The following is a 26,669-nucleotide window of genomic DNA, read 5'->3' on the forward strand; positions in this document are numbered from 1 at the left end:
TTGGGCAACAAATTATCTTTTCCTGATCATGTTTCATGGATCAAAGCCATCTCCATGCAAATATACATTACAAGAACAAGAGCATTAGAACTTGAGCCACCTCTTCTCTTTCTCCCTGCTAACAACAGCATCTGACACAGATGCATGGGCCGCCTCAGCATCCGCCAATGCCTTTCGGGTCTCCTCCAACTTCCTCGAAGCAGCTTCGAACACCGCCTTCTCCTTCCGGTTACGACTCACCATCTCTTCCAGTTTCTCGACCCTGCTCCTCAACTCCTTCACCTCATCGTCGTATGCGATCAAGGTCCGTCGGTCCTCTTTCTTTGCCTCCCCCAGGCCCCTACTGCCTTTCTTGCCTGACCCATTTTCGGCTTCATTCTTCGCAAGTTGATTATTGATGAAACTGAATACATCCGGTTGCCGTTCTTCTTCAGCTTTAGCGGCCCGCACTGCTGCTGCATGCTTCTTCTCGCGCTTCCTTCTACCGCCTCTACTACGCTTCTTCCCCTGACTTCCACTGTCCTTCCCTTCGCGGTCAGTAGAATCAACAGCATGACCGAGTGATTGCTTTGGTGGGAGGACTTTAACGGATACGGGATCAACAATTCCTTGACCCTCAATGCCCAATCCCATCCCTTCGCGGTATCCCATGTTGGCCATCATCTTCGACGCTATTCCCCGTGTGTGGTGCTCCCACTTCGCAAACACAGCGGTTTCTGTTTGGATACCACGTTGTAATGCAGTGGCCTCCAAAAAGCCTAGCCCTTGATTGCTTGTTCCACTTTCAGGATCTTCCTCATCATCATCGCCAGGGTCTGATCTTTCAGAACTAGACTCCTCATCTTCCTCATCTTCACTCATCTGAGCATACTCAGACAATGAAAGCGCATCACTTCCAAGCTTTGCAGAGCTTCCATCGTCCCGAAAGACAACATGGCCCAGTCTGAGTTTTTCATCCCATGACTCGAGCTCGGCTTCCCTCCAGATGCCACCTGCATGGCTGTTCGATATCGCCCAAATGCTGGACCCCACCAGCGATTGCTGCCACAGGGTCGGGACGTAGTGCTTCAATGAAGATAAAGGAACATCGACTCCTGTACAAATGAGTCCATATCAGATGACATGCCGCCGCTATTCTACAAAAGGGGGTTTCCATTGAAATTATACAACAAAATGTCCAAATATGTATAACAGAAACTGCTATATATGGAATATTCGCCGCCACACGAGGAATAGAGATATCTGAGCAAAAAGGCACCAAAAAAAAAGAAAAAGAAGAATAAAGGAAAAAAGGGAGCAAAGTGCAACGAATTTGGAGTGGGAGCGGGGAAGTGCTATTTCAAGATGTTAGCAAGTATTATGCGGGATGGTAAGTCTGAAGTGTGATTTGAAGTGGGAGTCGCACCTAGTTAGAAGAGCAATTGCGGGTGAAAACTGAGCATAACATTGAGGAACATGAAGGCAATCCAGACAAGATGTTTTCAGATTGAGAATTGTGATGGCTTGTTGCAGGAGTTACGTATACTACTCTCCCTTAGCAAGGCGCAAGCTCACGGCCATTCATGTGGCAGGCCCCACTATCTCTGCAGTGTGGTCTGAGAATAGGCTGGTACTGTCATTCAGCAGACAGCATGGGTATTGAATAAAATGGATGAGTATAAATGTTGACAATGGTCCACATTCGCAATACACGTAAGGCCCGTGTTACGTACTTGCCTGATCCTACAAGGGAACACGCAGAGAGTAGAATCCAACCTTGCAAGTGATCACACAATTCACAACAGTGCTTTCTAAAACTGTAGGATGAGTTTGAATGTCATATCCTGGAGGAAACAACAATGACATACCATGTGACAAGCGGCAGTTACTACCAAATCTGCATCGCTTCTGTAGAAAGAATTTGCATATCTGCACTTGTGTAGTTACACCGTTAGTAAATTGACAAGAATAAACATGAGGCCTCTTAAAAGTTTTTTAAATATATAGAGAAGGCTGGCAAGGCTGCAATAATCAAAGGCCATTAGGTGAGACCCCGGCCTCACCCAAGATGGTGTGACACTTACCGTGGGACCTACCTTGATGTATCTATTCTATATACATGCCAGCCATCCTTTTTTCCAGATCATTTTAGTGCATGATCCCAAAAATGAAGTAGATCCAATTATCAGGTGGACCATACCATAGGAAACAGTGGTGATTGACCAGTAATGGGCCACAAGTTTTAGATCAAGCTGATATTTGTTCTTTTCCTTCATTCAGGCTAATGTGACCTTATCACCGGATTGGATGGCAAATAAACACTACAGAAACATTAAGGTGCGCCCTAAGAAGTTTTTGATGGTAGGGCATCATGGTCTACCTACGATTTGGATCTTCTTTATTTTTGGGATCGTGCCCTAAAATGGTCTGGAAAAACACATGGAAGCCATGGATACAAAATAGATACATCAAGGTGGGCCCCATGGTAAGGGCTGCACCGTCTTGGGTGAGGCTAGGGTCTCGCCTAATCCACTCCCATCATGTGGGCTCCACACTTGATTGCTTATGAATTATGCCTCAAATGCACCAGTCTCTCAACCCTGGTATGCCTCGAATGCATCCTGTCTCTCAACCCCGGTGTAGGTGCGATAAAGGAAATTGCTTCATTCCAAATACCCAATGTTTTAAAACCCAGAGGAAAGGTCAACCAGTTTTTTGTGCGGTAAGTTACCTGGTCAACCCATGGCATCATCATGATGTCCAAAGTAGATGACTTACAAATACTAAAAAAAATAAGGAGGGAAAGAAAAAGACTTAAGTTTTCAGGTTTGGACCGTTTGAGACGAATGACTCAACAATTGGATTGGAGAAAACTCATGCAACTGAGATCCAAATCCAACAATGGGTCCTACAGTGACCTGGTCCAGAAAGGCCAACAGTTCCGGTCCAACCAATCATTCCAAGTCTGGTTTTAAAACATTACTTTATTCAAGGATTAGGGAACTAGAAAATTTTCCCTAATCCCCAAAAGGAGCATATTTCAAGGATCTGAGTGTCCCTATTACAAATTTGTCAAGTTGATTTTTGACAACCAAATGCCATTTTTGGGGGGGAAAAAGAAACAAGAACACACTTATCCTAGACAACGTTATTCCAGATGCACAAATGGCTCTTAAGAATCTCAAAGCACACCAAAAACTCATGGAGATTTATTAGAAAATGATGCAGAGACCGTAGTCCACCGTTTATAATATACAAAATGAAGATTACGGAATATATCCAGTGATTTCAGTGTCAGCTGATCCTATTGATATCGCACAGCCGATATGAAACTAAGATGTAGTTGGGAAACTTCCTAGTCTCAGTTGATATGTCGCGATATATTGCAATGCATTGACACTATATTTGTGAGATTTTGAAAATATTTGTGAGATTTTGAAATCTAAAACTGGGCGTGACTTCCATTTAACTACGTACTTCTGAAACCCGCCGTCCGACGTTGAAACTATCTGATGGTCCTGGATATCCTCTATTTCCTTTTTGGGTGTGTGAAGGTTAGGTATGAGAGATAGAGGCTGGGAAAATGAATCGGGAAGGATAGGTATGGGAGGTAGAGGCTGAGAAGATGGGTCGGGATGGGTAGGTATGGGAGGTAGAGGCTGGGAACATGGGTTGGGACGGGTAGGTATGGGACGTAGAGGCTGAAAAAATGGGTTGGGAAGGGTAGATATGGGAGGTAGCGGTTGGGAAAATGGGTTGGGACGGGTAGGTATGGGACGTAGAAGCTGGGAAAATGGGTCGAGAAGGGTAGGTATGGGAGGTAGAGGCTGGGAAGAAAGGTTAGGAAAAGTAGATATGGGAGGTAGAGGTTGGGAAAATGGGTTGGAAAGGGGCCATGGTTCAAGGGATAAATATGAGGAATCAGGATGGGTGGGCGAAGGGCCGGACAAAGTATCAGTGGTCCTCTGAAAAGTAACTAAATCCTCCACATCAGATGTGAAACTAATTCCCATGGAAGGTGAAAGATCTATCTCATGCACATTGAGACCGTTTCGTTTTATAATTTTGACGGGTCCAGCGCTACACGCGTGTAACTTACGAACGGCCCTCGAAGGATACCGCTCGGGCCTGATGCAGACCATCACAGAGTCCCCAATATTGAATCCTTTGAAACATTTATACTGGTCTGTATAAAATGTGCAATGTTCATTATTAGTCATGATCTTCTGCCTGATTTCTTGATGCCATGAATGAATGTGATGCGCAAAAGACTCTGCAGACTCTAACGGCCTATGGGACAGTGACATAGGGACAAGATTAATAAGTTTCCTGGGTTTATAATCAGTAACGACTTCACAAGGACTTAGACCTGTGGACCTATCAACAAACTTATTCAACGTGAACTCGGTTGTAGGTATTACAATGTCCCATATTCTGGTGTGCTCTATATCCTTCCTAGGGGACTCATCCGGTAGATCATCAGGAAAGATATCACGTAACTCATCCATTACCGGAATAGCCTCAGTGGGTAACTCTACACTAGCCGCTGGTGCACTCTCTCCAACCACAAGGCCACACATGTTGTACCCCTCAAAATAGTGGTCTTTATGTCTCTCATGGGGCCGGTGTCCGGGTGCACACCCATAATTGATTCCTTGACCAACTCCATTCATTAGTGTATCCTCCAGGCCACCTGCTTGAGATTGGACATCTACCCCAATGGTGGGGTTTGTCCTAGCGATAGTCTTTAGTCGGGTAATGCGTACATCAAGCTGTTCACAGCATTGGTCCATTTCCAAGCGCTTAATCATAGACTCCAACGTCTGAGATATCTTGTTTAGTGACTCTTGCAATTGTTCCATGTTTAGTGTAGGGTGCAAACCGAAACTGCGACCCGTACGTGTGGGCATACACTGACTTGCTCAACCTAAGGACCTGCTATGACAACTATATGCGTCTAAAAACTAAATGACCCTACGAGACTCTATATGAAGGAGACTACACACTGTTACTAAAATTCAGCTATATATGATGGACTGAATGCATGAAGGACTCAAACAAACTAAACCCTAAATATGTGGTGAATTCCCCTTTAAGAACCCTAGGCTCTGATACCAAATTTGATGCAGGAGATGGAAAATTAAATATGATATGCAAGATTGCAGGCTTAGATCACACCAATTTAGAAACAATCACACAAATTCCACATCCCACATGAAAATCCAAACATTCAATTAAAGGGGAATCTATGCGGGTCCAAGCCGACACAAGCTAGGACTGGACCAATAAAATTATAAACCAAACAATGTCAAAGGGAAATAAAATCAACTACTCATGCATAAAAATCAGTCCCTAATCCAAGGGATTCCCTAATTTCAATTCAAGGAACCCTGAGCCAAAAGATGATCCCGCGTGTGGACAACAACAATGGCCTAAATGGACGTGCGTGTGATCCCGGCCGCACGTGTGTGGGGTCCACTATTCAGAAAAAGGCCACCTTGGCCCTGGTCGACCAGGGATGGACTCCAAAACCTCCAAATTTCAGCTCGATCCGATGTACGGTTTGTGCGTGGTGCTCCGCCGAAGTTTCAGCTCGCCTGCGGGCCGAAATCTGGAAACCTGCTTCAATGAAGAAATCTAATGCAACAAAAGGACAAATTCAAAGTACGGATGGTGGGGAAAGATGGAAAAAAAAAGGTGATGGAAGATGGGGGTGAAGTGGGATCGATGTGACTTCACACCACGGTAGTTAGCCCTTCGAAAAGGGAGGGCTTCGCACCCACTTTTGAATTCTTCCACAACTCACGAAGAGAGCAGAAAAATAAAGCAGGAATTTTTTATTAACTTCAATGAATCAAAAGAACTACAAGGGGTGCCTATTTATAGGGAGAACCTTATACCCAAAAACTCGCACCATGTGCGACACCTATTACTTGGTAATGAATTAAACTAAAATAAAAATCAAACAAGAAAATCTAAAGCGTTCACGATGTTCTAAATAATAATAATAAGCAAAACCTAAAATATAAAACCAATCTGACGAGTGGGCCACGATCATGAGATCCCATCGTGGGCTTTTCTTGACTATCGGGCCACTTTTCTGAACCAAAACTTGACTTCTAGCTAGGAGGCCCTCCCTGGACGTCGTCATCGAGCCAGATTGATGGTGGGGTCCTCCTTCTACGTACGTACGTGCGTAGGGGGGGCGGCGTGAGTGCGCGTGTGCGCGTGATGTCCCCATCATTGCTGTTATAGGTTCCCTGACATTGCAATATGTATCGCATGTATCGAAGATATAACACTCGTTCGGTCCCCTTCCAAAAATTTTGAAAATTTCACAAAAAACCATTTAAAAAAAAAAAAAAAAAAAAAAACAAAACAATTTTCTCTAATTTTTTTTTTTTTTTGGTTGGGATTACATTGCTAAGGGGATTTTGACCAATTGTTTAATTTGTTTGGAGAGAATGGATTTGGGTGTGAAAATTGAGATCGAAGAGTTTGTGGTACTAGAAACCCAATTGGTGAGTTTTTGCAATTTAAACAATTTTCTCTTGTTTAAATTGCTTGGTTTCTGCAAAATGTAGTAATTCATGATTTTGCATGTTTTTTATGCTCAGTCATGGATCTTGACTTCCAATTTTTGAATTGGGGAAAATAGGGAATTTAGACAAAGTTCAAAATACTTCCAATTTCATCCATTTAACTTGCAATTAGTGTGGAAAAATCATGTGAGAGTGCTTGTAAGCTAATATACAGATTAACGGAACAATTTAGAATTTTTGAAAAAAATAATTAAAAAAATCGATAAATTTCAAATGTATATGTGTGTGTGTGTGTGTATAAAATGCATTTTACGTTGTAAGACGGATTTAGCTTTTGAATGTAGTGGTTGTGTTTTCATACATGTCTTCTATGGTTTATAAATTACATGAATTGATTTTGAATATAGTTGCATCACTTCTGTTAGACAGACAACGCATAGTTTAGGACCCTATACAAAGGAAACTTATCATGTGTACTTTTTTTTTTGGGTGATCTTTTGAGTTTTAATTATGTATTAGTGTATTTTTTAACATCCCTTGAAGTTTCATTTAAAAATTCAACCAATTTCCCAATGTTTCCCAAAAACAGCGATACATTATGCAATACATGCGATAACTTCCCACGCGATAACCGATATGTTTTCGTATCCCAAGGGTGCGATAGCAGCGATACAGGTGTAGATACCAATACTTAAAACACTGCATACATGTAGTATAATCCATCAGGACTATCAACATAGCAAAACTGAATATTCCAAGATACTTTTCAGCTAGAAGAATTCATATCAGAAAAGGAAAAGGAAAAGGAAAAGGAAAAGGAAAAAAGATTAGCCTTTGACAGAAAGTTGGTGCACTTGTAAAAGCAAAATAGGAAGACAAGTTGCATGAATTTACCCACCAGCATGTTCTCAGACGTGGGCGTAAGAAAAGAGATCCTTGCAGAACTAGCACCTTCCAATCCAACTATGTGGCCATTATACCAACGCCCATCTGTGTGACGAAATCTACACTTGGATCCAATAGAGTAACTATTCGTCTCTAGAGGTTCTGCTTCAACCTCCGTTGGATCAAGAGGCTCCACTTCCACATCCTGAATTGTAGGTTCAGGACCTTGTCTCGATAACAATGAATCAGTTTCCCGCAATAATCGTGCACGTTTTAGGTGAAGAAGCGCTTCTTCTGCATCCTTGATCGCCAGAACAAGCTCCTCACGAACCTTTCACAAAAGAATTGTCAACCTCTACCAACTGGAAGAATAGCCATATGTACTAAAACATTGATCAAAGCAACTCCTAGCAGTAAGTATTTTATCAGAAGCACCAAAGATCAACTTAGAGCCCCATTGGTAAGGGATCTTGCATCATCAGGATTAACTCTAATCCTGATTTTGGCAGGCCACATGCCCTCCACAGATTCACTGCAATAAAGCAGCACTTTCCTCAGCAAGAACGCAACTAATGAAGTTTTAGGTAAAACAAGAAAATGCCGCTAATTGTTTTTATGTGAAGGCGCTGGTTTAGTGCACTAAATCCTATGTGGAGGGCATGGGCCCGCCCGCAACAGGATTTGTATAAATCTCGATTATGCGGGATCCCCTACCCAAACGGGCCCTAATAAAAAAATAAATAACGTAGAGATCAAAAGATTAATCAATGATGTGGCCATATGGGTAATTACATGATGAAGAATTATAGGATCCTCAGCCTGAGGCATTGTACAGTATACTCATGTTTCCAATTCTGGTGAGTGGCCTGTGGTTCCATAATTCGAAATATTGGTTTGTTGCGACCTACCATGGATGAGCCATGCCTGAAGACATCCCAAATTGTAAGATCCTAGCAACCAATCTCGGAACCATTTCAGCAGAATTTATAATGCAGTTGTATTTTTCTTTTAGTTGTGTTTTCTTGGGATAGAAATTCAAATATTAGGATTGTTTAGTTCATTCAACTCCTCTTGCATGATATATCCATCAACATTATATGTGTGATTATAAATCATCACATGTCCACAATATCCCCTTAAAAAGCAAGAGGATGTAAAAGAGAAAGCATCTCTATGCCTTCAGTGACAATCTCATTAGAGTGGTCTTGAAGAAAATATCATTGAAGCCCAACTTAGGTTCATCACAGAAAAAATCAAGACCATTTGAGTAATTGTTCTCCTTTGCCAATGAAGGAAGTTTTATTATTTATTTTTGAACAGCAAATGCATTGTCGATCACTAGGGTGGAACTCGCAAAGCAAGCACATAACTAGGGTGGAACTAATTCAGGAAGCATCCATCTAGCGAAGTCACGGGCACCAAATCAAGAATCATATCCCAAGCATGCTCGAGATATAATTGGACGTTCAAAGCCATCTGAAATCTTGTGCCACAGATTATTTGGTAGCTGTTATGTTCATATTTCTATTTGGCTCAGCTCGCAATTCATAATCCACTTCCCAGTGAAATCAATTTGCTCAGTTCAATTTGTGATCAGTAAATTCATTTTGTGACATCAGATCACTAAATTTGTATGGTTGTCTCGTTCAGTTCATTGAAATGATTGGCAGCAAAGCCGTCTCAGTTCTTACTTCAGGTCTTTTGCTCAAATCTTCTCAAGTTAATATTATCACCTCACCAGGCAAGCCTTGAACCGTTGGTGATTTTAGTACACGAGGATTCATGAGTTTTGCTTGATTTTACATAAAATGCAAACGGTGATTTTTTATTTTTTATTTTTAAATTTTTTTTAAGTATCGGGAATAATTTAGCAGTCTCTAATTCACGAAATCAAGTTGTCAATGATTCAAACAGAAATAAACTCCAAATCAGTTCTATCTGCTCCGCTCGTGACGAGAAAAGGAAGTTCGGTGAATTCAGTATATGTTGAATTAGTATGACTTGGACAAAAAGAAAGGGGAAAAAAGGAAAGAAAGAAAGAAAGAAAGGTGACGATTTTATAAAGCAAGGCCAAGCTGAAAGAATTACAAATCAAACCAAGAAAAAGGAAAAAGAAAAACACTCCTGCCTAGAACCTTTAAGGCCTAGGCCCAACCCACTACATTAAATTTAGCCCTGTTGAACACCTCCAATACCCGCCCACAACAGTTCCTAAAACAACGATCATTCCTTTAACCCTGAAGGAACCAAATACCAGCCAACAAAGAAAGTCTTCAAATTGTCCTTCCTACCTTTCCCACACATCTCGCATGCCAAGCCACAAGGAGATTGTCAATTGAACCTAGCAACACATGACACACCGAACAAATCGAAAAAACTATCCCAAACTCCTTTGGTGAAAGAATGATTGATGAAGAGATGATCAACACACTCCTCGCTATTCAAGCACATCACACAAACATTTAGGAGCACCATCATCTGCTTACGGAGATTGTCAACAGTGAGCACCTCGTTCCTTCCCATGAGCCAAACTAGAGCTGCAACCTTGGGAGAAGCACAATAATGCCACACAAAAGCTTTCTGTGTATGATGAGCTTGATCTCCCGATGAAGTCCCAATGATTGCTCCATACAAGGACATAACAAAAGACCGGCTGGACTTCTCTTTAATCACACCATAATGTCCCTATCTCCCACCAGCACACTCAACAGCTCCAATAGCTTAACAAAATCTTCCAACTCTTCACCTGTCAGATTCTTACAACAAGGGGGGAGCCCAAATAGCCTCATCTCCTGAGAAAGAAAAACAATGCACAAATGTGATATTCACCTCTAACGAGATTTTAGCTAACAATGGAAAAACTTCCCTCACTGCTTTTCTCCTAACCAAGCATCCTCCCAAAAACGGATTCTCTTATCATCACCCGAAGAAAAATCCATCCACTCCAAAAACCTCAGCCTCAAACTAGCCACAGACTTCCACGGAGACGAAGCCTTGTATAGGGATGAAGCCCTTGTCCACCAACCCCCTTCCCAAACCCCATACTTTCTTGTTATAACCTCTCTCCATAGAAAGACATTCTACGAGCCAAACCTCCACAGCCATTTTTCTAGGAGAGTAGAGTTCATTACCTCCAGCTTCCTCAATCTAGCTACCACTTCATCAAACAACTAACACGCCTCATCCCATTTCATAAGATAAAACTTGTGTTTCTCTTCAACCCCCCATGATAAGAAGAAGAAAAAACGTTGTATGTGAACCTTCACATACAACACTTTCATAGATGTGGTCCACAGTCTGCCTAATGAGTAGATCGCCCCATGGTTGCCGCTTGAATGTTCTAAAAAGTGACACTAGTGGGAAACAAAAGCATTGTATGTGTAAGTTCACATCTAATGTTGTATGTGAATTCTCAAAAACTTAAAGGTTGTGTTTGAATGCACGAGTGAAATGAATTGAGAAATTGATTTTTTTTTTTTTTTTTTTAATGAATCGAAATTGAGTTTAATCGAGAGTTATTTTCTTTCCTAGCATTCACAATTAGGAAGGATCCCTCAAATTGCAGTTATAACTTCTTTCAAGTCCAACTTGAAAATAATGAAATTATAATTTAGACTCTATACCTTCAATATTTCCACTCTATTATTCTAGTCATGGACAGTGGAAACCACATCAAGTGGACTTTCTAGACTTCGATGGTTGTCTCCAATTTATTGAACGAACTTTAATTTGATTCACACATCCAAACATGCCATAGAAGACGGTACCTTGAACCCAACAATCATATAGAATCTCATGTGAAATGGCTTGATTCATGACTCAACTTACAAATCTCCTTGACGGAAAAATAAAAAATAAAAAATGTCATGGTAGGATTTCATCCTAATGATAAATAAAATGCAAACTACATACTCTAACAAACATAATAGCTTCAAACCATCAAGCTTCGCTTCTTGAAGAATTTGAAGAAATTTGTGGAAACAAGAGCATGTGGACCAAATTTGACTAAAAAAGCTTCCACTTTTCAGACAATTCACCGAGTACTTCTGCAGGAGGAATTATTCAAAGTCGAAAGTATCCCTTAGAGTACAAACAATTGGCACAAGTGGAGAGCACGGTCTTGTGATCCAGACCGATAGCCCCCATAGTAGATAAGGAATGCCCTAAACATTTCATGGACCGAAAGATCCTAGCCATCCAGCGCCTTCGAATGTTCCAATGCACGTATTGCATACATGCATTCCCCATGGTTCAGTGATGGAGACCATCAAAATACAGGCCTTTCCCCATTTAATATGGACCTTTGATCTAGTTCTTTCTGAAATATCTATTCGTAGGCCGCTGATCAAAGGGTTAGCATCTTCCAACGTGAGAGATTTTCAACGCATCCAGCATTCACGGATAACCCATCAGATCAACGGTCTGAATCACCGATCCATGTACAACATCGGTATGGAGCACACGTCCTGATTGCATCAGGACTATAATTCTCGTATTTCAAACATCTATTGAAAAGGAGGGAAAAACCCTTCAAAAAAAAAAAAAAAAAAAAACAGAACAGAGAGAGAAACCCTACCGAAAGAAGCTCTGTATTGGTGGGATCTGAAACTAGAGCTTCATTCACAACTATCAACGATTCTTTCTGCTCTTCTAATTGAAAATCCAGCTGAAGCTCCAGAGATTTCTCGTCGTCTTCGTTGTCGTCCGCCATTGAATTTTTCGAGCTTGAAATTGCAGGAGGTTTCGAGACACAGTATAAGGTTCCTAGAGTCTACTGTGTGAGTTCAACACCGAATAAATATATGGTGGTGAATATCAGCGGTACGTATGATATTGTGTTAAGGAAATCTGGACCATCCAAATTGATGGTCCAGATTTGGATGGATCACCAGAAAATTTTAAAAATGGAATGATGACGGTAACCATCTGATTTAGACCTTGAATTTTGGACCACTCACCATTCAACTTTTAACCGTCCCTTGGATAGGCATCGATCGGGTGATTACAACTTTTAGTCAGTGTGATTTGAGATATTACACAAAATTGGACGGTCCGGATGGCAGTAAATGAGTCTAGCCTGCTAGGAGAATGAGTCACCACTGTTTTAAGTGTGGTGGGTGACCATGAGAGTCGAGTCCATCAGAACGTGTATCGTGTCCTCATGCACGGTCTATCAAAATGCGCTACGGTTGGTGATCCAGATTGTAGACCGTCAATCCAGAAATTATACGGTGGAGGTGAGAAAACAGGAATATAGTAGAATTATCCCTCGGTTGTTTGTTTTCTTGTTTACCTGAGGAAATGTCTATGAATTAATTACTTATTCCCACCACATTTTCAATGCAATAGTTACAGGTTATTTTTTAAAAACATTATGAGGGGTGCAAATTTTATGTCGGACCCACTGTGATGTATGTGGCCTATCCATGCCGATCATTCATTTTGACAGTTGATTTTAGGGCATGTGGCTAAAATTGAGGTCGATCCAAGACTCAAGTGGACCACATAACAGGAAATATTGGGAACTGAAGGCCTATTGTTAAAAATTTCTTAGGCCCTCATAAGTTTTGGATTAAACCGATATTTGTGTAATTCTCTTATTCATGTTTGTGTAACCTCGTGAACTGGTTAGCAGATAAATAAATAATCTTGTGGGCCTTAGGAATATATATATATTTTTTAAACAATAGACATTTTACAACCATTGTTTCCGACAATTTGGGTCACATGACCTTTGGATCTACCTGATTTTTGTGCTCACGCCCTTAAGGGTCTGTTTGGACAGGCAGACCGGATGGGATTTGATGGTATTAGAGTGGATTGCATGGATTTCAAGGTAATGATAGCTACGTCGGTGGATTGGTGCAAGATATATGGGAATGCTATATCCCGGGTTTGATATACCAGGTCTGTTTGGCACGCCTGGGCAATCCCAGGATTAAACCTTCCAATCCCTTTCAATCCCTCGAACCAAACACGTCCCAGGCAATTTTAAAGGGAATAGGGTGGACTGAATGGGATTTAAAGGTAATGATGGTGATATCACTGGATTGTCTTAAGCCATGTTTGGCCCTGTGAAATAGAGTGGATTACATGGGATGGAATTACGAGCATCCCATGCATTTATGACGCACAGTGAATTGTTGGAGGATTGTGGTGAAAATCTTTATCCCATGCACCACCTGGCGGTGTTTGGGTTTTGCGGGATTGCAACCATCCCATGGGATATCTGATGAGATTTTTCAACCATCTTGGATCATCTTCTCCAATTTTCGAACCACGGCATGCTGCCTCCCGCCAAGCCCGATACCGCTTCCGGTCATCTGACACCTCCACCTCCTCTATCCCATAACTCACCAAGCTTTCCACAAGCTCTCCAAGCGCTACGGCCCATTGATCCACCTCCGCCTCGGCTCTATTCCTGCTGTCGTTGTCTCCAACGCCGATATAGCAAGAGAAATTCTCAAGACCCACAGGACCACCTTTGCATCCAGACCTTAATCCTCAGCCATTCACTACCTCGCCTACGGTGCTTTTGGTTTTGCCTTCTCTCCCTACGGCCCCTACCGGAAGTTCATGAAGAAACTCTGCATGTCCGATCTCTTAGGCGGTTGCACGCTTGATCAGTTCCAGCCCATCCGCCGTGAAAAGATCCGACGATTCTTGCGACTGCTACATAAGAAATCCAACGGCGGAGAAGTAGTCGATGTTGGCCTAGAGCTCATAACAATGATGAATAACATAGTATCGAGGATGGTGATTAGCCGGATATGTTCGGACACAAAAGGGGAAGCAGAGGAAGTGAGGGAGATTGTGCATGAGATGGCGGAGCTGGTCGACACGTTCAACGTATCGGATTGTATCTGGTTACGTTGAAATTTGGATTTACAGGGGCTAAAGAAAAGGCGCATCCCTGTGGGATTTCGAAATCCTGACTCCATCGTACACTTTCAATCCATCTAAAAATGTGGAGAGACGGTGGCCATCCAAACATGTGTCCATCCGTCACATCATGGATTACCGAATCTCATCTACTGTAATACATTTTAAGCTAGTTACCCAAACTGGCCCTTAAGATCCATGGGATTGCTATATCCCGGGATCAAGATCCTGTCTCAATTTGGCACGCCTAGCCAATCCTGGGATCTATCTTCCAATCCCTTCCAATTCCATCCAATCTGCCTGGCCAAACAGGCCCTAAATGTTCGGTAAAACCGATGGATAACATGGATATGCCACATACATTATGGTAGGCCTCACAAATTTAATTCCATAATTTTCCAAACACTTTTGGAGGCAGAAATACCCATTAACTTTAAAACTGCCGTAAAAAAAGTAACAATGCCATATTTATGAAGTATTTATCTTATATATGAAAAATCAAAACCCTCCTTACGAAGTGTAGCAATGGTTAGGCTGGGCCTTGCATCCATCGCCCTGTCAATTTTTTTATTGTGCTTGGGCTCAAGTTATATGAGCATGGCCAGGCCAAATGCGGAGTACTGCTTCTATCTTTATCAACGGCTTAGGAATGATAAGGGATTTAATTGAACAAAAGGGGGCTGTTGTTACATATGAGACTTAATTGAGAACTAAAAAACTTTCAAACATGTTTTGTATGGGCCATTGGCCCTACCTTCATTAGGATATAAGCACATGGTGGCAGAATTTTATCGGACAACACGCTGCTATCAAAGATAAGATCTTTCCAACCGCTGAAAAACTTTCAAACATGCTTTGCATGAGTCCATTTCTAATAATGGCCTGTTGTCCAATAAAATCCTCTAACCTCATGTCTATTTAGAGTACATATAGCATATGTATCTAATTTGTATCTGCCGAGAACTCTAAATGAAGTGTGTTTTACCTCAAAAATATGCCACACTAGTTCTCACTAGGCAATCCATCCATTTTGAATGTAAAACTATAGGTTTCATTCCTCTAAAATGTTTTTTTAATCATTATCAAGTGTGGTTGATTTAATTAATAAATACATTAGGAATATCCAAATGAAAATTAGGAATTCTATCAATTTTCTGGTGGCCCCAGTTGGCCTTGAGCCTAAATAAATCTTGGGGCTCAAGCTTGGCCTGTTGTGTAGGCCCATTTAGGCTTGGACCATAGGGTCATGAGTATCGAGCGGGCCTACGCCTTGCTTAGCTCGACTCGAACTGGGCCCACTGCCACCTCTGCTCTTTTATATGCCAGGTTTGATGATGTATCAATTGTCACGGTCTATCTAGTGCAACCTATAAATTGGGATATCTAGTTGTCCTTCAACTGCGCCCCACACGCCTATTTAAGCAGTACCCTTTCGTTTAATTTTAGAATCCGGATCCTTTGTTTGCTAGGAATATGGATTTTTAGTTTCCTATATTGTAATTGGACCACATCATCGTTAATGATATTTGCTAATGTCATTAGTGATTTTGTGGCCCAATCACATTGCAAAGAACAAGAAATTTCTACTCCCGGTAAACAGAGAATCCAGACTCTTTATTTTAAAGACAAAACATCTCTATAGTGCTCCTAGGGGTGTTAAGGGACAGGTTTGAGTCAGGCCATGCTCTGTACAAACCTAGTGAGGATGGTCCGATACTGGATTAAGTTCGGCCTTGATCACATGAAGACGGTGCAGCCCTTATCGTGGGTCCCACCTTGATGCATTTATTCTACATCCACGTAGTCCATCTATTTTGCTAGGTTATTTGAGAGAACGAGACAAAAAATGAAGAAGATATGAGTCCCAAGTGGACCATGCCATAGGAAATGATGGTGATTGTATTCCCTAGCATTAAAAACTCAATAGAGCCCACAGTAATGTTTATTTGCCATCCAACCAGTTGATAAAGTTAAGTAAACTTAGACAGAGGAGAAAATAAAATAAAATATTAACTTGATCCAAAACTTTTGTTACCCATTAATGGCCAATCATCACTATTTTATATTCATTTTCTGCCATTAATAACAAAAGTGGATTGCTTGTGACCTGTGAACAAAGATATATATGTGGCCAGGGCTGTGAAGGGGCCTACAAAGATGTCCATGACAAATCCACTCCATCTATCTGATTTTAAAGACCACGATGGCACAGGAATTGAAAAAATAAGATATATCCAAAACTCAGTTGGGCCACACCAACGAAACAGTGGGAACAGAAATGTCCACTGTTGAAACATTCCTATAGCTGACCATAATATTTATATGCCATCCAAACTGTTCATAGGATTATTATCACTCAGATAAACTATACAAACAAAAATCATCCTGACACAAAACTTTTGTCACCCCAAGCGTTTAATCCCCACTGTTTCATGTGGTATGGTCCACATCAGTTATGGATCTTCTCGATTTTTAGAATCCTGACTTATTGTCATCTTCCAAAACAGGTGTACGGGGTGGATTTGTCACGGACATCTCTGTGAGCCCCACACAGTCCAAGGAACCCAGGGAACAGGAATATTTGTGCCTGGGGTCACAGGCAATCCGCTCCCGTGAATAAATTAACAGGGGTTATATGATGCTCAGGCTGCGTGTGACGCTTGATACATAGGCAAACTGTACACGTGCCATAGATTGGCTTGAACGAAATCGACTAGATTGTGTATCTACATTCTTCAAGTCACACTCTTAAAATCAGATCCTTGAACAATCCTAATCTATGACACCTGTTTTTTGAAATAAGTCCATTGGATTACTTTCATTTCCAACGTCCAATAACAGTGGGCTTATACGATCCAAGAAGTTACTTTTTCTACTTAATAAGTGACTTATTTCATGTAAGTAAGATTGGTTTATTATTAGTTATAAGTAATCTTTTTACTTAAAAAGTATATCATTTCAGTTAATTTTTTTAGCTTCTTAACTTTTTCACTAGTTGTGGAAGAAAGGCATTGGAGGAGAGAGGAACAAGAGGAGAAGTTGATAAGTGCATTGTTTGCCAAATATACTTATTACTCGTGGAATATGTAACTTATCTCAATTAACTTATAAATGTTTGGACACCACCAAATAAGTCACCTTTTCTACCTACAGTAGTTGTAGATAAGAAACTTATTTTAGATAAGTTTGGTTTATGATTAGTTACAAGTAATTATTTTTTATACTTACAAGTACTTAACCACTTCAATTAATTTATTTAGCTTTTCTACTTTTTATAAGTTGCTGAAGAAAAGCATGAGAGAATGAGAGAGAGAGAGAGAGAGAGAGAGAGAGAGAAGCTGATAAGTAGCTTGTTTACTAAGCATACTTATCTTCTTAATAAGTAGAAACTAGGATAAGCAACTTGTGGAATGAGTAGATTTAATAAAGCAACTTATGATCCAAACACCCCCTAAATGACATCAATCCAGTAACTTGATATTCAAATAATATTAATTTTTGTTCCATGATACATCTATACTAGGTAACATAATTTGGACAATTTAATCTGCTAAATTGTATGCCATGCCATCTCCACTTTGTCAAGGTATCAAAATTTTCTTTTAGAAGATAAAATTATAAAAAGCTTCAACACTCGGATTGTCACAACCATCCATGCAAATGCACTCTCCCCAAGGGGTGGGAATGCCCCTCCTCCCTGGTCTGGAGTTTGGACCGACCTGGGCTGGCACTGTAGGTCCAAGAAGTCCAAGAACATCCAGCCAGATATGCCCATTGAAATTTATAGCCAATCTTAGAATTAATTATTTATAGCTATGGTCGTCTAAATTACCCGCATAAATTTTTTTATATTAGAAAACGTTTTGCATTTCAAAATTAACTCCAAGGTTTGAACGCCGACGTAGGGCGTGCAAATGGGCATGGGTATGTGTAAAAATAAATAAATACATAAATAAATAAATACTAACTAGCTAACCGCAATTCATTTCCAACAAACTAATATCCATTAAAAAAGAGGTTGGGATAGTCCAAACAGATGGCTTGTAGGGAAGGGCACTACAACTTGTGGTGCGGTGCCACATTTGCCGTCAACATGCCACTTGAATGGAGATCCATGCAAGGGCATACCCTACCATGGAGATTACCTGGCACAAAAAACCAATCCACCACATTATTGGAAACATCGTTTTAATGGACAACTTCCAAGTATTACCTAATAGATAGAACTGAAGCCACTTACCCAATGGGGCCTACCATTTTCATGAAACGGATGTTCTGGTCAAGTGTCAGATTTCCCATCAACATGCCACTTGAATGGAGATCCGGATCCTATGCTCGAAACATGAAATTTTCATTTATTGCATTTTTCACTGGGCCTAATGATATCATAACTGTTATAATATGCATTTAATGCAATAATGTCCTACCATATGGTCCAATAAAAATGTAAGAAATAATTTTTTTTTTACTTCCAAACAACAAAGGATCTGAACTGCCCCCATTTATGATTTTTCAAAGGAAATTGAAATGTAAATTATTTAATAATTTTAATTTTTAAGTTTACAAGGATCCTGTTAGGGTGTCAATGACTCAATGGGCTGGGTTGGGCAGACAGATTTCTGTCCAAGCCTAGCTTGTGTAATCTAGACCAGGCACGTGTTTCGCCCGATCCTATGACAGGACAGAATAGTCTAACCCGATATATTTTTACTGGGCAGAGCTCCAATGAGACAGAGATGTGAGTTATTTAGTTTTTTTTTTTTTTTTTTTTAATTATTATTATAAAATTGCCCAAGCTAGGTCTAAGCTTAGGTCAACTGAAAAATGGACTTGAATTTTAAGCCCAAGCTAGGCCCCTAGGCCTGATGGTCCAGCTTAAATCTAGCCTAATGCAAGCCAGGCTTGAAAGCCCCTAATCCCTATCTAGATTCCATCAAGCTTGAAAAGGTAAAATCAATGGCCAAATGTTATATTGGATATGTGACTTATAGTTTCTGAAGAACTAGGATGTCGATCTTCTAATAAGGAGAAGTCTTTTCTTGTCCTATCCCAAAAACTGAGGAGAGTGCGTCACCCTGATCCATATAGCTCAAGTGGTAGATTGAGAGGAGATACCCTTGTTTCAATGCTGAGATCTTCGTATTGTTTCCCTAGTGGGGTGGCTAACAGTGAAGTGTGTACTGACAGTGTTGCTTGTACTAACAAGCTAACCCAAGGAACCCAAAAAAAAAAAAAGAAGAAGAAGAAGAAGGAGAAAAGAAGGGAAGAGAGGAGAATGCTACCAGCACACTAGGATGGAGTTGGGCAAGTCACCCATGGCAAGGGGAGCCCCAGGCAAATCAGTTGCCTTTATAAAACGGAAACGGGTTAGCTACTCCCCCGCGATCAGCCCGGTGGTTGGTGGCGGTGCAATATGGGCCCACCATTACGTACGTGTTTCATACATTTTCATTGATCATTTTAGGGCTTGATCCTAAAAATGAGATGGATATAAATCTCAGGTGTGATCCAATCCGTTGGTTAGGTCATATAGACCCAGAAAAAGGGAAAAAAACAAACATTAGCTCCATCCAAAACTCTTATGGCTCTCAAAAAGTTTTTAATAGTTGGTATTCATTCAACACTGTTTCCTATAATGTAGTCTACTCGAGATTGGGATATACCTTATTTTTGGTCTCACAACATAAAATGATCTCGGAAAATAGATGAATGATACGGATGAAATACATACATCATGGTTGAGCCCACATGGTACCAACCACCAGCCATTGGCCAGTGGCAGGGGAGTAGCCAATCTATTTCCGTACGAAAGGTTTTCCTCTCACACTACCAGGGCAACATGTGTCACGTAGCTAAAAAATTAAAATAACCGTCTTTAACCAAAGTCAACTTAAGTGCCCAGATGTCTACTTGTATAGAAATAGTTTTAAAATACGAAGTTCTTGGTCGGCTGAAAATACATTCACTTAAAAATATTAAAATACATTTATAGTACATCCAGTAATTCAAAACTAAGATTTTTAGTCCACGTGATAGCTGGGTGTGTGTGTTTAATAGGCCCGAAGTCATGGCTTTCTTGTGGTCCCAAAATTTTATTTATTATTTTCTAAAGAAAAATAATGCCAGCTATTTCATTAATTTCCTTTCTTAAAAAATTACTAGCCGGTTTTATACATTTGAGATCTAGGTATAAAATTTTCTATTAAAATCTCATTTATTTGTTAAGTTTAGATTAAATATTTATTTTTGGCGAGTTTTTCTCCGAAGAAAAACCTTAAAATTTTAAAATCTCCCGAGAATTTTCCTTGCCGAGAAATTGGCGAGATCAAGATGTGTCAGAGTGCGGGTTGCGTACTGAGTAACTGAGTACGCTATAGCTGATTTATGTGTTTCATCCACACGGTCCATCCATTTTTCCATATCATTTTTTGTCATCATACCAAAATCCAAATATATATAAATCTCAGGTTGACCACACATATGAAATATTGAAAATTGAACGCTTACCGTTGAAAAATTCCCGGGTCCCACAGAAGCTTTGGATTAAGACGATTTTTGTCTTTTTCTTTCATCAATGTCTTTGTGACCTTATGAACAGGTTGGATGACAGATAAACATCACTTTGGGACCTGGGAAGGTTTCAACGGCGGACGTCATTATCCCACTCTTTCATCTGGTTTGGTCTACTTGAGCTTTGTATATTCTTCAATTCGAGCAACATACTATAAAATGAGTCGATAAAACGGATGGACGGTGTGGATAAGACACATACATTACGGTGGGCCTCAAATAGTTTCCTATAGCGTACTGAGTTACTGAGTACGCAGTCCATGTCCGTTAATATGGTGTACGTGTAGGCAACGTGCAGAGAGGCATTGCGCGTGTGGACGAGAGAAGGAGATCTTTCATAAGGACAGGCCTGACGAGAGGAAAAGAAGTACTGGCTTCTTCATTTTCAGCTGTCAAAGGTTCCTCTCTCTCTCTCTCTCTCTCTCTCTCTCTCTCTCGCGCGCGCGCGCGCGCATTATTTCTAGTATTCTCTCAGCAGATCTGAATCTCTCTCTCTCTCTCTCTCTCTCTCTCTCTCTCTCTGTTGAATTCTAAAGGACCTGGAATGAATTTGTCAGAAAGATTCAAGATCCTTTCGTTTCCTTAAAATCTTCTTCTTCTTCTTTTTTGGATCTTCCAAATCTCTATACTGCTGATGCAATTGTATATGGTTTGGAATCTGTGTTCCTTTTATTTATTTTTATTTTTATTTTTTACAATAAGAAATTCAAAACCGTGTTTGGATTTCAATTAAATGAAATTACGATTGGTTCGGGTTTGACTGGAGATGTGTGGAAATGTAAACAGGGTTTGGTAGTTTTCGTGAATTATAATGTTGGTCCTTTTTTTGATTTTTCCTCTTTCTTTTTGCATCTGTATTTGAATTAGGATATTGTGATTGAGCTGAATTGGGCATCCAAACGTGACTGTAGGAGTTAGTTTGGAATTATTTACTAAAAGGTGTTTGTGGTTATAAGGGATTTGGGAGCAGAATCTTGAGACTTTGGTTTGTCACGCTGGATTAGAAAGGGTTGCTCGTTGCCCAATTCTGGATGCGTGGCGGGGTTGATGTGGATCTGAACCGTCCAACTAGAGGGCATTGTATGTTGATGGTCCTTGGTTGAAAGTCACATAGAGCGGGCTGTCCTCACCATCAGTTGCTCCTATTGAATCTATTTTTATTCTGACAGACCATTTGAAGGCCACTGTCCTTACAGTTGGGATTTAGAATTGTTGGTCATCCATGGACTGGACCAACTAGATGTACGGCATGGATAAATCACTATAATGGCTATTTGTCATAGATTGAGCAACAAATTGCCCTTCCTGATCCAGTGGGCCAATGCCAAAAATTCTTTGTATTTATGTATGTTTTGGAATTTTTTCTTGCATTAGAAATTTAGGCATTTGTTTGAATTATCTCGGACTAGTTGAGGTTTTGATAGATTTGAACAAAGAAATGTTGTTGAGAGTGTAAAGACTACTCACAAATAGGATAATCCTACTTGTGGGGACAGAGCCACTACGGCACATGTGCAAGAAACGTGGGTCAAGATGCTCCCCTGGCCCAAAATCAGGTAGGCCTTGCATACGTTGAATGTGAAAAGCTGGGCATTTCCTTTTCACCATCCAATTTCTTTGTATGCATGTGCCAGCGTGATTAGTGAACCTGCCTGATTTTTAGGTGACCAGATTCATGGTTGGACAGGGCTGATGATCAGCTTGTATCTAGTACTTGTGCGCCATGCTGGCATATTTACCCATAAGTAGGATTCTTTTCTTGTATGTGTTGCATTAGCAGGTTTAGACTGTCAGTGCCATTATATGATTCAATGGATAACCTTGCTGTGGCACATAATTTATGTAACATCTTTGGGCATCGGACTAGAGCCATTCCTTTATAACCTGTTTGTGTTAACCATGAGAGCCTTTTTGGTGGACGCCTAAAAACTATCTAATCTCATTTAGTTTATTGTATTAGAGATTATATTACTTTCCGGCAAGGATTAAGAATAATTTTTATAACCAACAATCATGATTCATGATCTCTAATGCATTATTATGATTAAGTAAGATGAGTTGAACTACTTTTTAGGCATCCACCAAACAGTGTCACGACCTAGATTTCGGTTACTTGGCGCGTATTTCGGACCCGAGATCCACGTCATGACTTGTATACTAAGTGACAAGTGTACATTAGTTATTTGATATGTTTACACAGGATCGCCTAACTAGTAGTACTTACATAGAATCTAGGTTTCATTAATACTCAGCCACATCGCGTGAATTAGAAATCAACCATTCATTTCAATCATCAATTATTAACATAGCTAAGGACCCTCCCATTCGGGGTTTTTTGCAAATAAATGTTAAATAATCTAACAAATCAACAAAATAAATCTTGTCCAACAAATTTGAAAATAAAATAAAATTCAAGAATATCAAATGGAACTAAAATTATAATCGTGGCTGGTACAGGACAACAACTTCTTTTTCTTTCAAGTAGGGCCACGTGTCCTTTGGGTCCTTTTGCAGCTCGTCTACCTCCTCTTGTTCTTGAGCCACTGACTCAATCTCAATCATATCTGTACGGTTTTACATCAATACAGGATAAGTTGGTCATGTCTAGTGAGAAGTCCCGACATGGTTCTTCACATCAAATTAGAATAGAGCAACAACAATCATATACAATATGAGTTCAGAAAGAAATGCAAATGTTATGTAATGCATGAATGCATGAATTGCATCAAGTGGGAATTCGTGTACTTGCTCTAGTTGGAAAACTGTCAACCCGCTTTTGCCCCTTGGCAGGCTTCTATTACTTGGTAGGCATGGGCATGGCCTACATCTACTCTTCGAATAGGCTTCTACTAGTATATTGGGTTTCTGGTAACAATTCTACTAGGTATGCCATTCAGGAGATCCCTTAGGAATTCAACACATGTTGTGTATGCAATGATGGATGCATAAGCATAATATAACAATCATGAATGATTTATCGTATGATCATTTCAATTCTCAGGTTTGAATCAACACAATTCCATATTGTCCAATAATATCAGTAAGACATTCAATTCTTAAGTGGCATTGTATTAAAATCAAAACATAAATTACCTCAACATAGTAATCTGACCACAAGATACATTCATACAAAAAATCAAACCATGAATTATATCAAAACATTAAACCAAATGATGACACCAAGCATAGTTATTAACACAATAATCAAATCAATGTCCAATCAAAGCAAATAGGCATTTAATCATAATTAATAATCAGTTTATTTTAACCTAATGGAGCGAGACGCATCGGGAATACTCACCATGGTGCGGTAGAAATGGTTCCTTAGAACAAATGGTTTGATTTGAATTAAAATTCTCTAAAATCACATAAATGAAATCATTTTTTGATCTTACTGGTTCACATGGTGGGGCCTACCTTTGATTGATCTGAATCCATCTAAATAATCTTACAATAAGATATCTCATTTAAATAAAATTACAATGAATTCATAAATTAAGATACAATACTGCAAAAATTAAGGTGCTGTTAGAATTTGGCCCCTGGAATTCTGCAAATTCGGATTGTTTTCGGTGACAGTAACAGTTTGAAATTTGGTTTTTTCTGAAGGTTCGGGTGACATTCTGTAACATTCTGGAATTTATGCCAGAACCCCCCTGACTTAGCAAGAATTTCTAATTTAGTTATGAAATTCTGAATTTTGCATGAATATATCCTTACTTTCTTACTTTCAAGGATGTTATTACTCCAATGTGTCAGATCCGAACCATCCATTGGATCCTACACGATCAATTTAGGGGACGACCAATAGATATTTGAGCCATTCAATCTTTGTGTGTGTGTGTGTGTGTGTGTGTGTGTGTATTATAGATTATGTCTTTAACACCCATCTGTCATATTAATTCAATTTCCTTCAATTAAGGAAAAACCTTTGGTTGATATACGATCGGTATGATCCATTGGGATGTCGGATTGGTCCGATTCTTGATATGATTACGTAGTTGGGTCTTAGAAAACCCATGATCCGTATGGATCAAATTAGCCATATGCATCCGCATGTAAAGCCATATGCATCCGCATGATCCTTTTTCCTGTCTTCTTTTGATATACACGTGTTTCATATATACACGCATATACATATACATATATATATATATATATATATATATATATATATATATATATATATATATATACATATACGTGTTTCATATATACACGTGTACATATATACCAGTGCTTCATATATACACGTGTCCGCATGCGGATGCATATGGCTTTACATGCTTGCGGCACTGGGCAAGGGAGTAGATAACAGGTGTAAAGACATGGAATGATGATTGGTAATAGATGTGGTAAAATGCGTAAGGACCCATGAGTAAATATAGGGATCGTGGATTTTTGAAAATACGATAATTGTATGTTGATGATGGGATTTTCTTGACTGATGTTTGAAAAGATAAAGAGTTTATTCAGGAATAAAAGGTAGGGCATTATTTGGGTATAGGCCAAAAGGCAGGGTTCTATATCTCAAAAGCCCTTGTAAAATTCACGGTTAACTCTTTGGCTTTAACCCCCCAAAATCCTTGCGTGAAAATCAGATAAAAACATAAAGTTGTTGCTGTTTAAACCAAATTAGGAAACCTTAATGTAGCTACGTAAGCCCAATTTGCATGTCAGTACACTGGCATCAACAAGATAGCATGTTGATGTCAATAAGACAGCATTGCTGCTGTTTCTGGATCATCTTTAATGTATGGCTATAGTAGGGCTGTACACCGAGTCGAGCTGGCCTCAGCTCAACTCGGCTTGGCCACTAGCTGACCCCAACTCGAACTCGGCTCGGCTCGGTCATTGAGCCTATCTGGCCAGCTCGGCTCGGTTCAGTTAGCAGCTCGGGCCAGTTCGAGCCAAGATTGAGCCGAGTACGCCTTTGCAACATTTTCACAAACACATGGACTGCACCTTTGAAATTTCACTGTATGTAAAACAACAGCAATGGTTTTACAGGTATTTTATCAAACACCTTCCAAGCAACATAAAAATCAAGAAAAAAATAGTATTTGTTTCATATACATACCTTCCTTGCCACCAACCACACTTCGTTGAGTCATTTCATCAAACACTCGGTGAGCAACATCAATATCAAAGTAACCTGGTCACTGAACTGGTTCTATCCGAGTCGAGTCAAGCTGAGGCCATCTCGAACTCAGCTCGAACTCATTTTCGAGCTCAAAAAATCAGCTTGACTCGGCTCAAACTCAGCTTCAAACCGAGCTTTTTCGAGTCGAGTCGAGCGAGCTAACCGAGCTAGCTCGGTTCGTGTACACCCCTAGGCTACAAGAGTCCTATAACTCTTGCATTAGTTGTTCAAAAGTAGCCTCAGAGAATGGATCTCAAGTTCATTGTTAATTGGAGACTGCAGGACAAAAGAGACCATCTAGGCACTTAATTGGAAAGCAATTTAGAGAGGAATCCAAATTAAACAATCAAATACACCAATAATTTTACAAAATTTCAACTTCTTGGAATGGTTTATATATGTATATATCTATACACACACACACACACACACACACACACACACACACATACATACATATAGGGAAAAGGTACTATGCGCTCGACCTCATGATAAGCTCCCGTGAGGTCGAGCTGTGTGGGCCCCACCGTGATGCGTGTCGACCATCAACACCGTGCATTTGATGGGTCCCCTCTAAATTATGGGACATCCCAAAAATCAGCCGTATACGGAACTCAGGTGGGCCATACCATCTAAAATCATGTGAAGACATGCCAAAAACATATGAA

The 26,669-nt window shown here is 40.1% G+C and overlaps 1 protein-coding gene across 2 annotated transcripts; it reads right to left on the reverse strand.

Annotated features, from left to right (window-relative positions):
• LOC131256896 (zinc finger CCCH domain-containing protein 18) lies at positions 1–12,142 on the reverse strand. Of its 2 annotated transcripts, XM_058257982.1 has the most exons (4): positions 11,983–12,142; positions 7,420–7,737; positions 1,848–1,908; positions 1–1,094 (listed from the first exon to the last, which is right to left on the reverse strand). In XM_058257982.1, exons 1-4 carry the CDS (start codon positions 12,115–12,117, stop codon positions 85–87), a joined length of 1,524 nt encoding a protein of 507 aa, XP_058113965.1. In that variant the 5' UTR covers positions 12,118–12,142; the 3' UTR covers positions 1–84. The 2 variants fall into 2 exon arrangements, with proteins under 2 accessions (XP_058113965.1, XP_058113967.1); XM_058257984.1 differs by lacking the exon at positions 1,848–1,908 and having other exon boundaries at positions 7,416–7,737.
• Positions 12,143–26,669: the final 14,527 nt, after the last annotated feature.

Source organism: Magnolia sinica, chromosome 9 (assembly GCF_029962835.1).
Source record: "Magnolia sinica isolate HGM2019 chromosome 9, MsV1, whole genome shotgun sequence".
Lineage (NCBI taxonomy): Eukaryota > Viridiplantae > Streptophyta > Magnoliopsida > Magnoliales > Magnoliaceae > Magnolia > Magnolia sinica.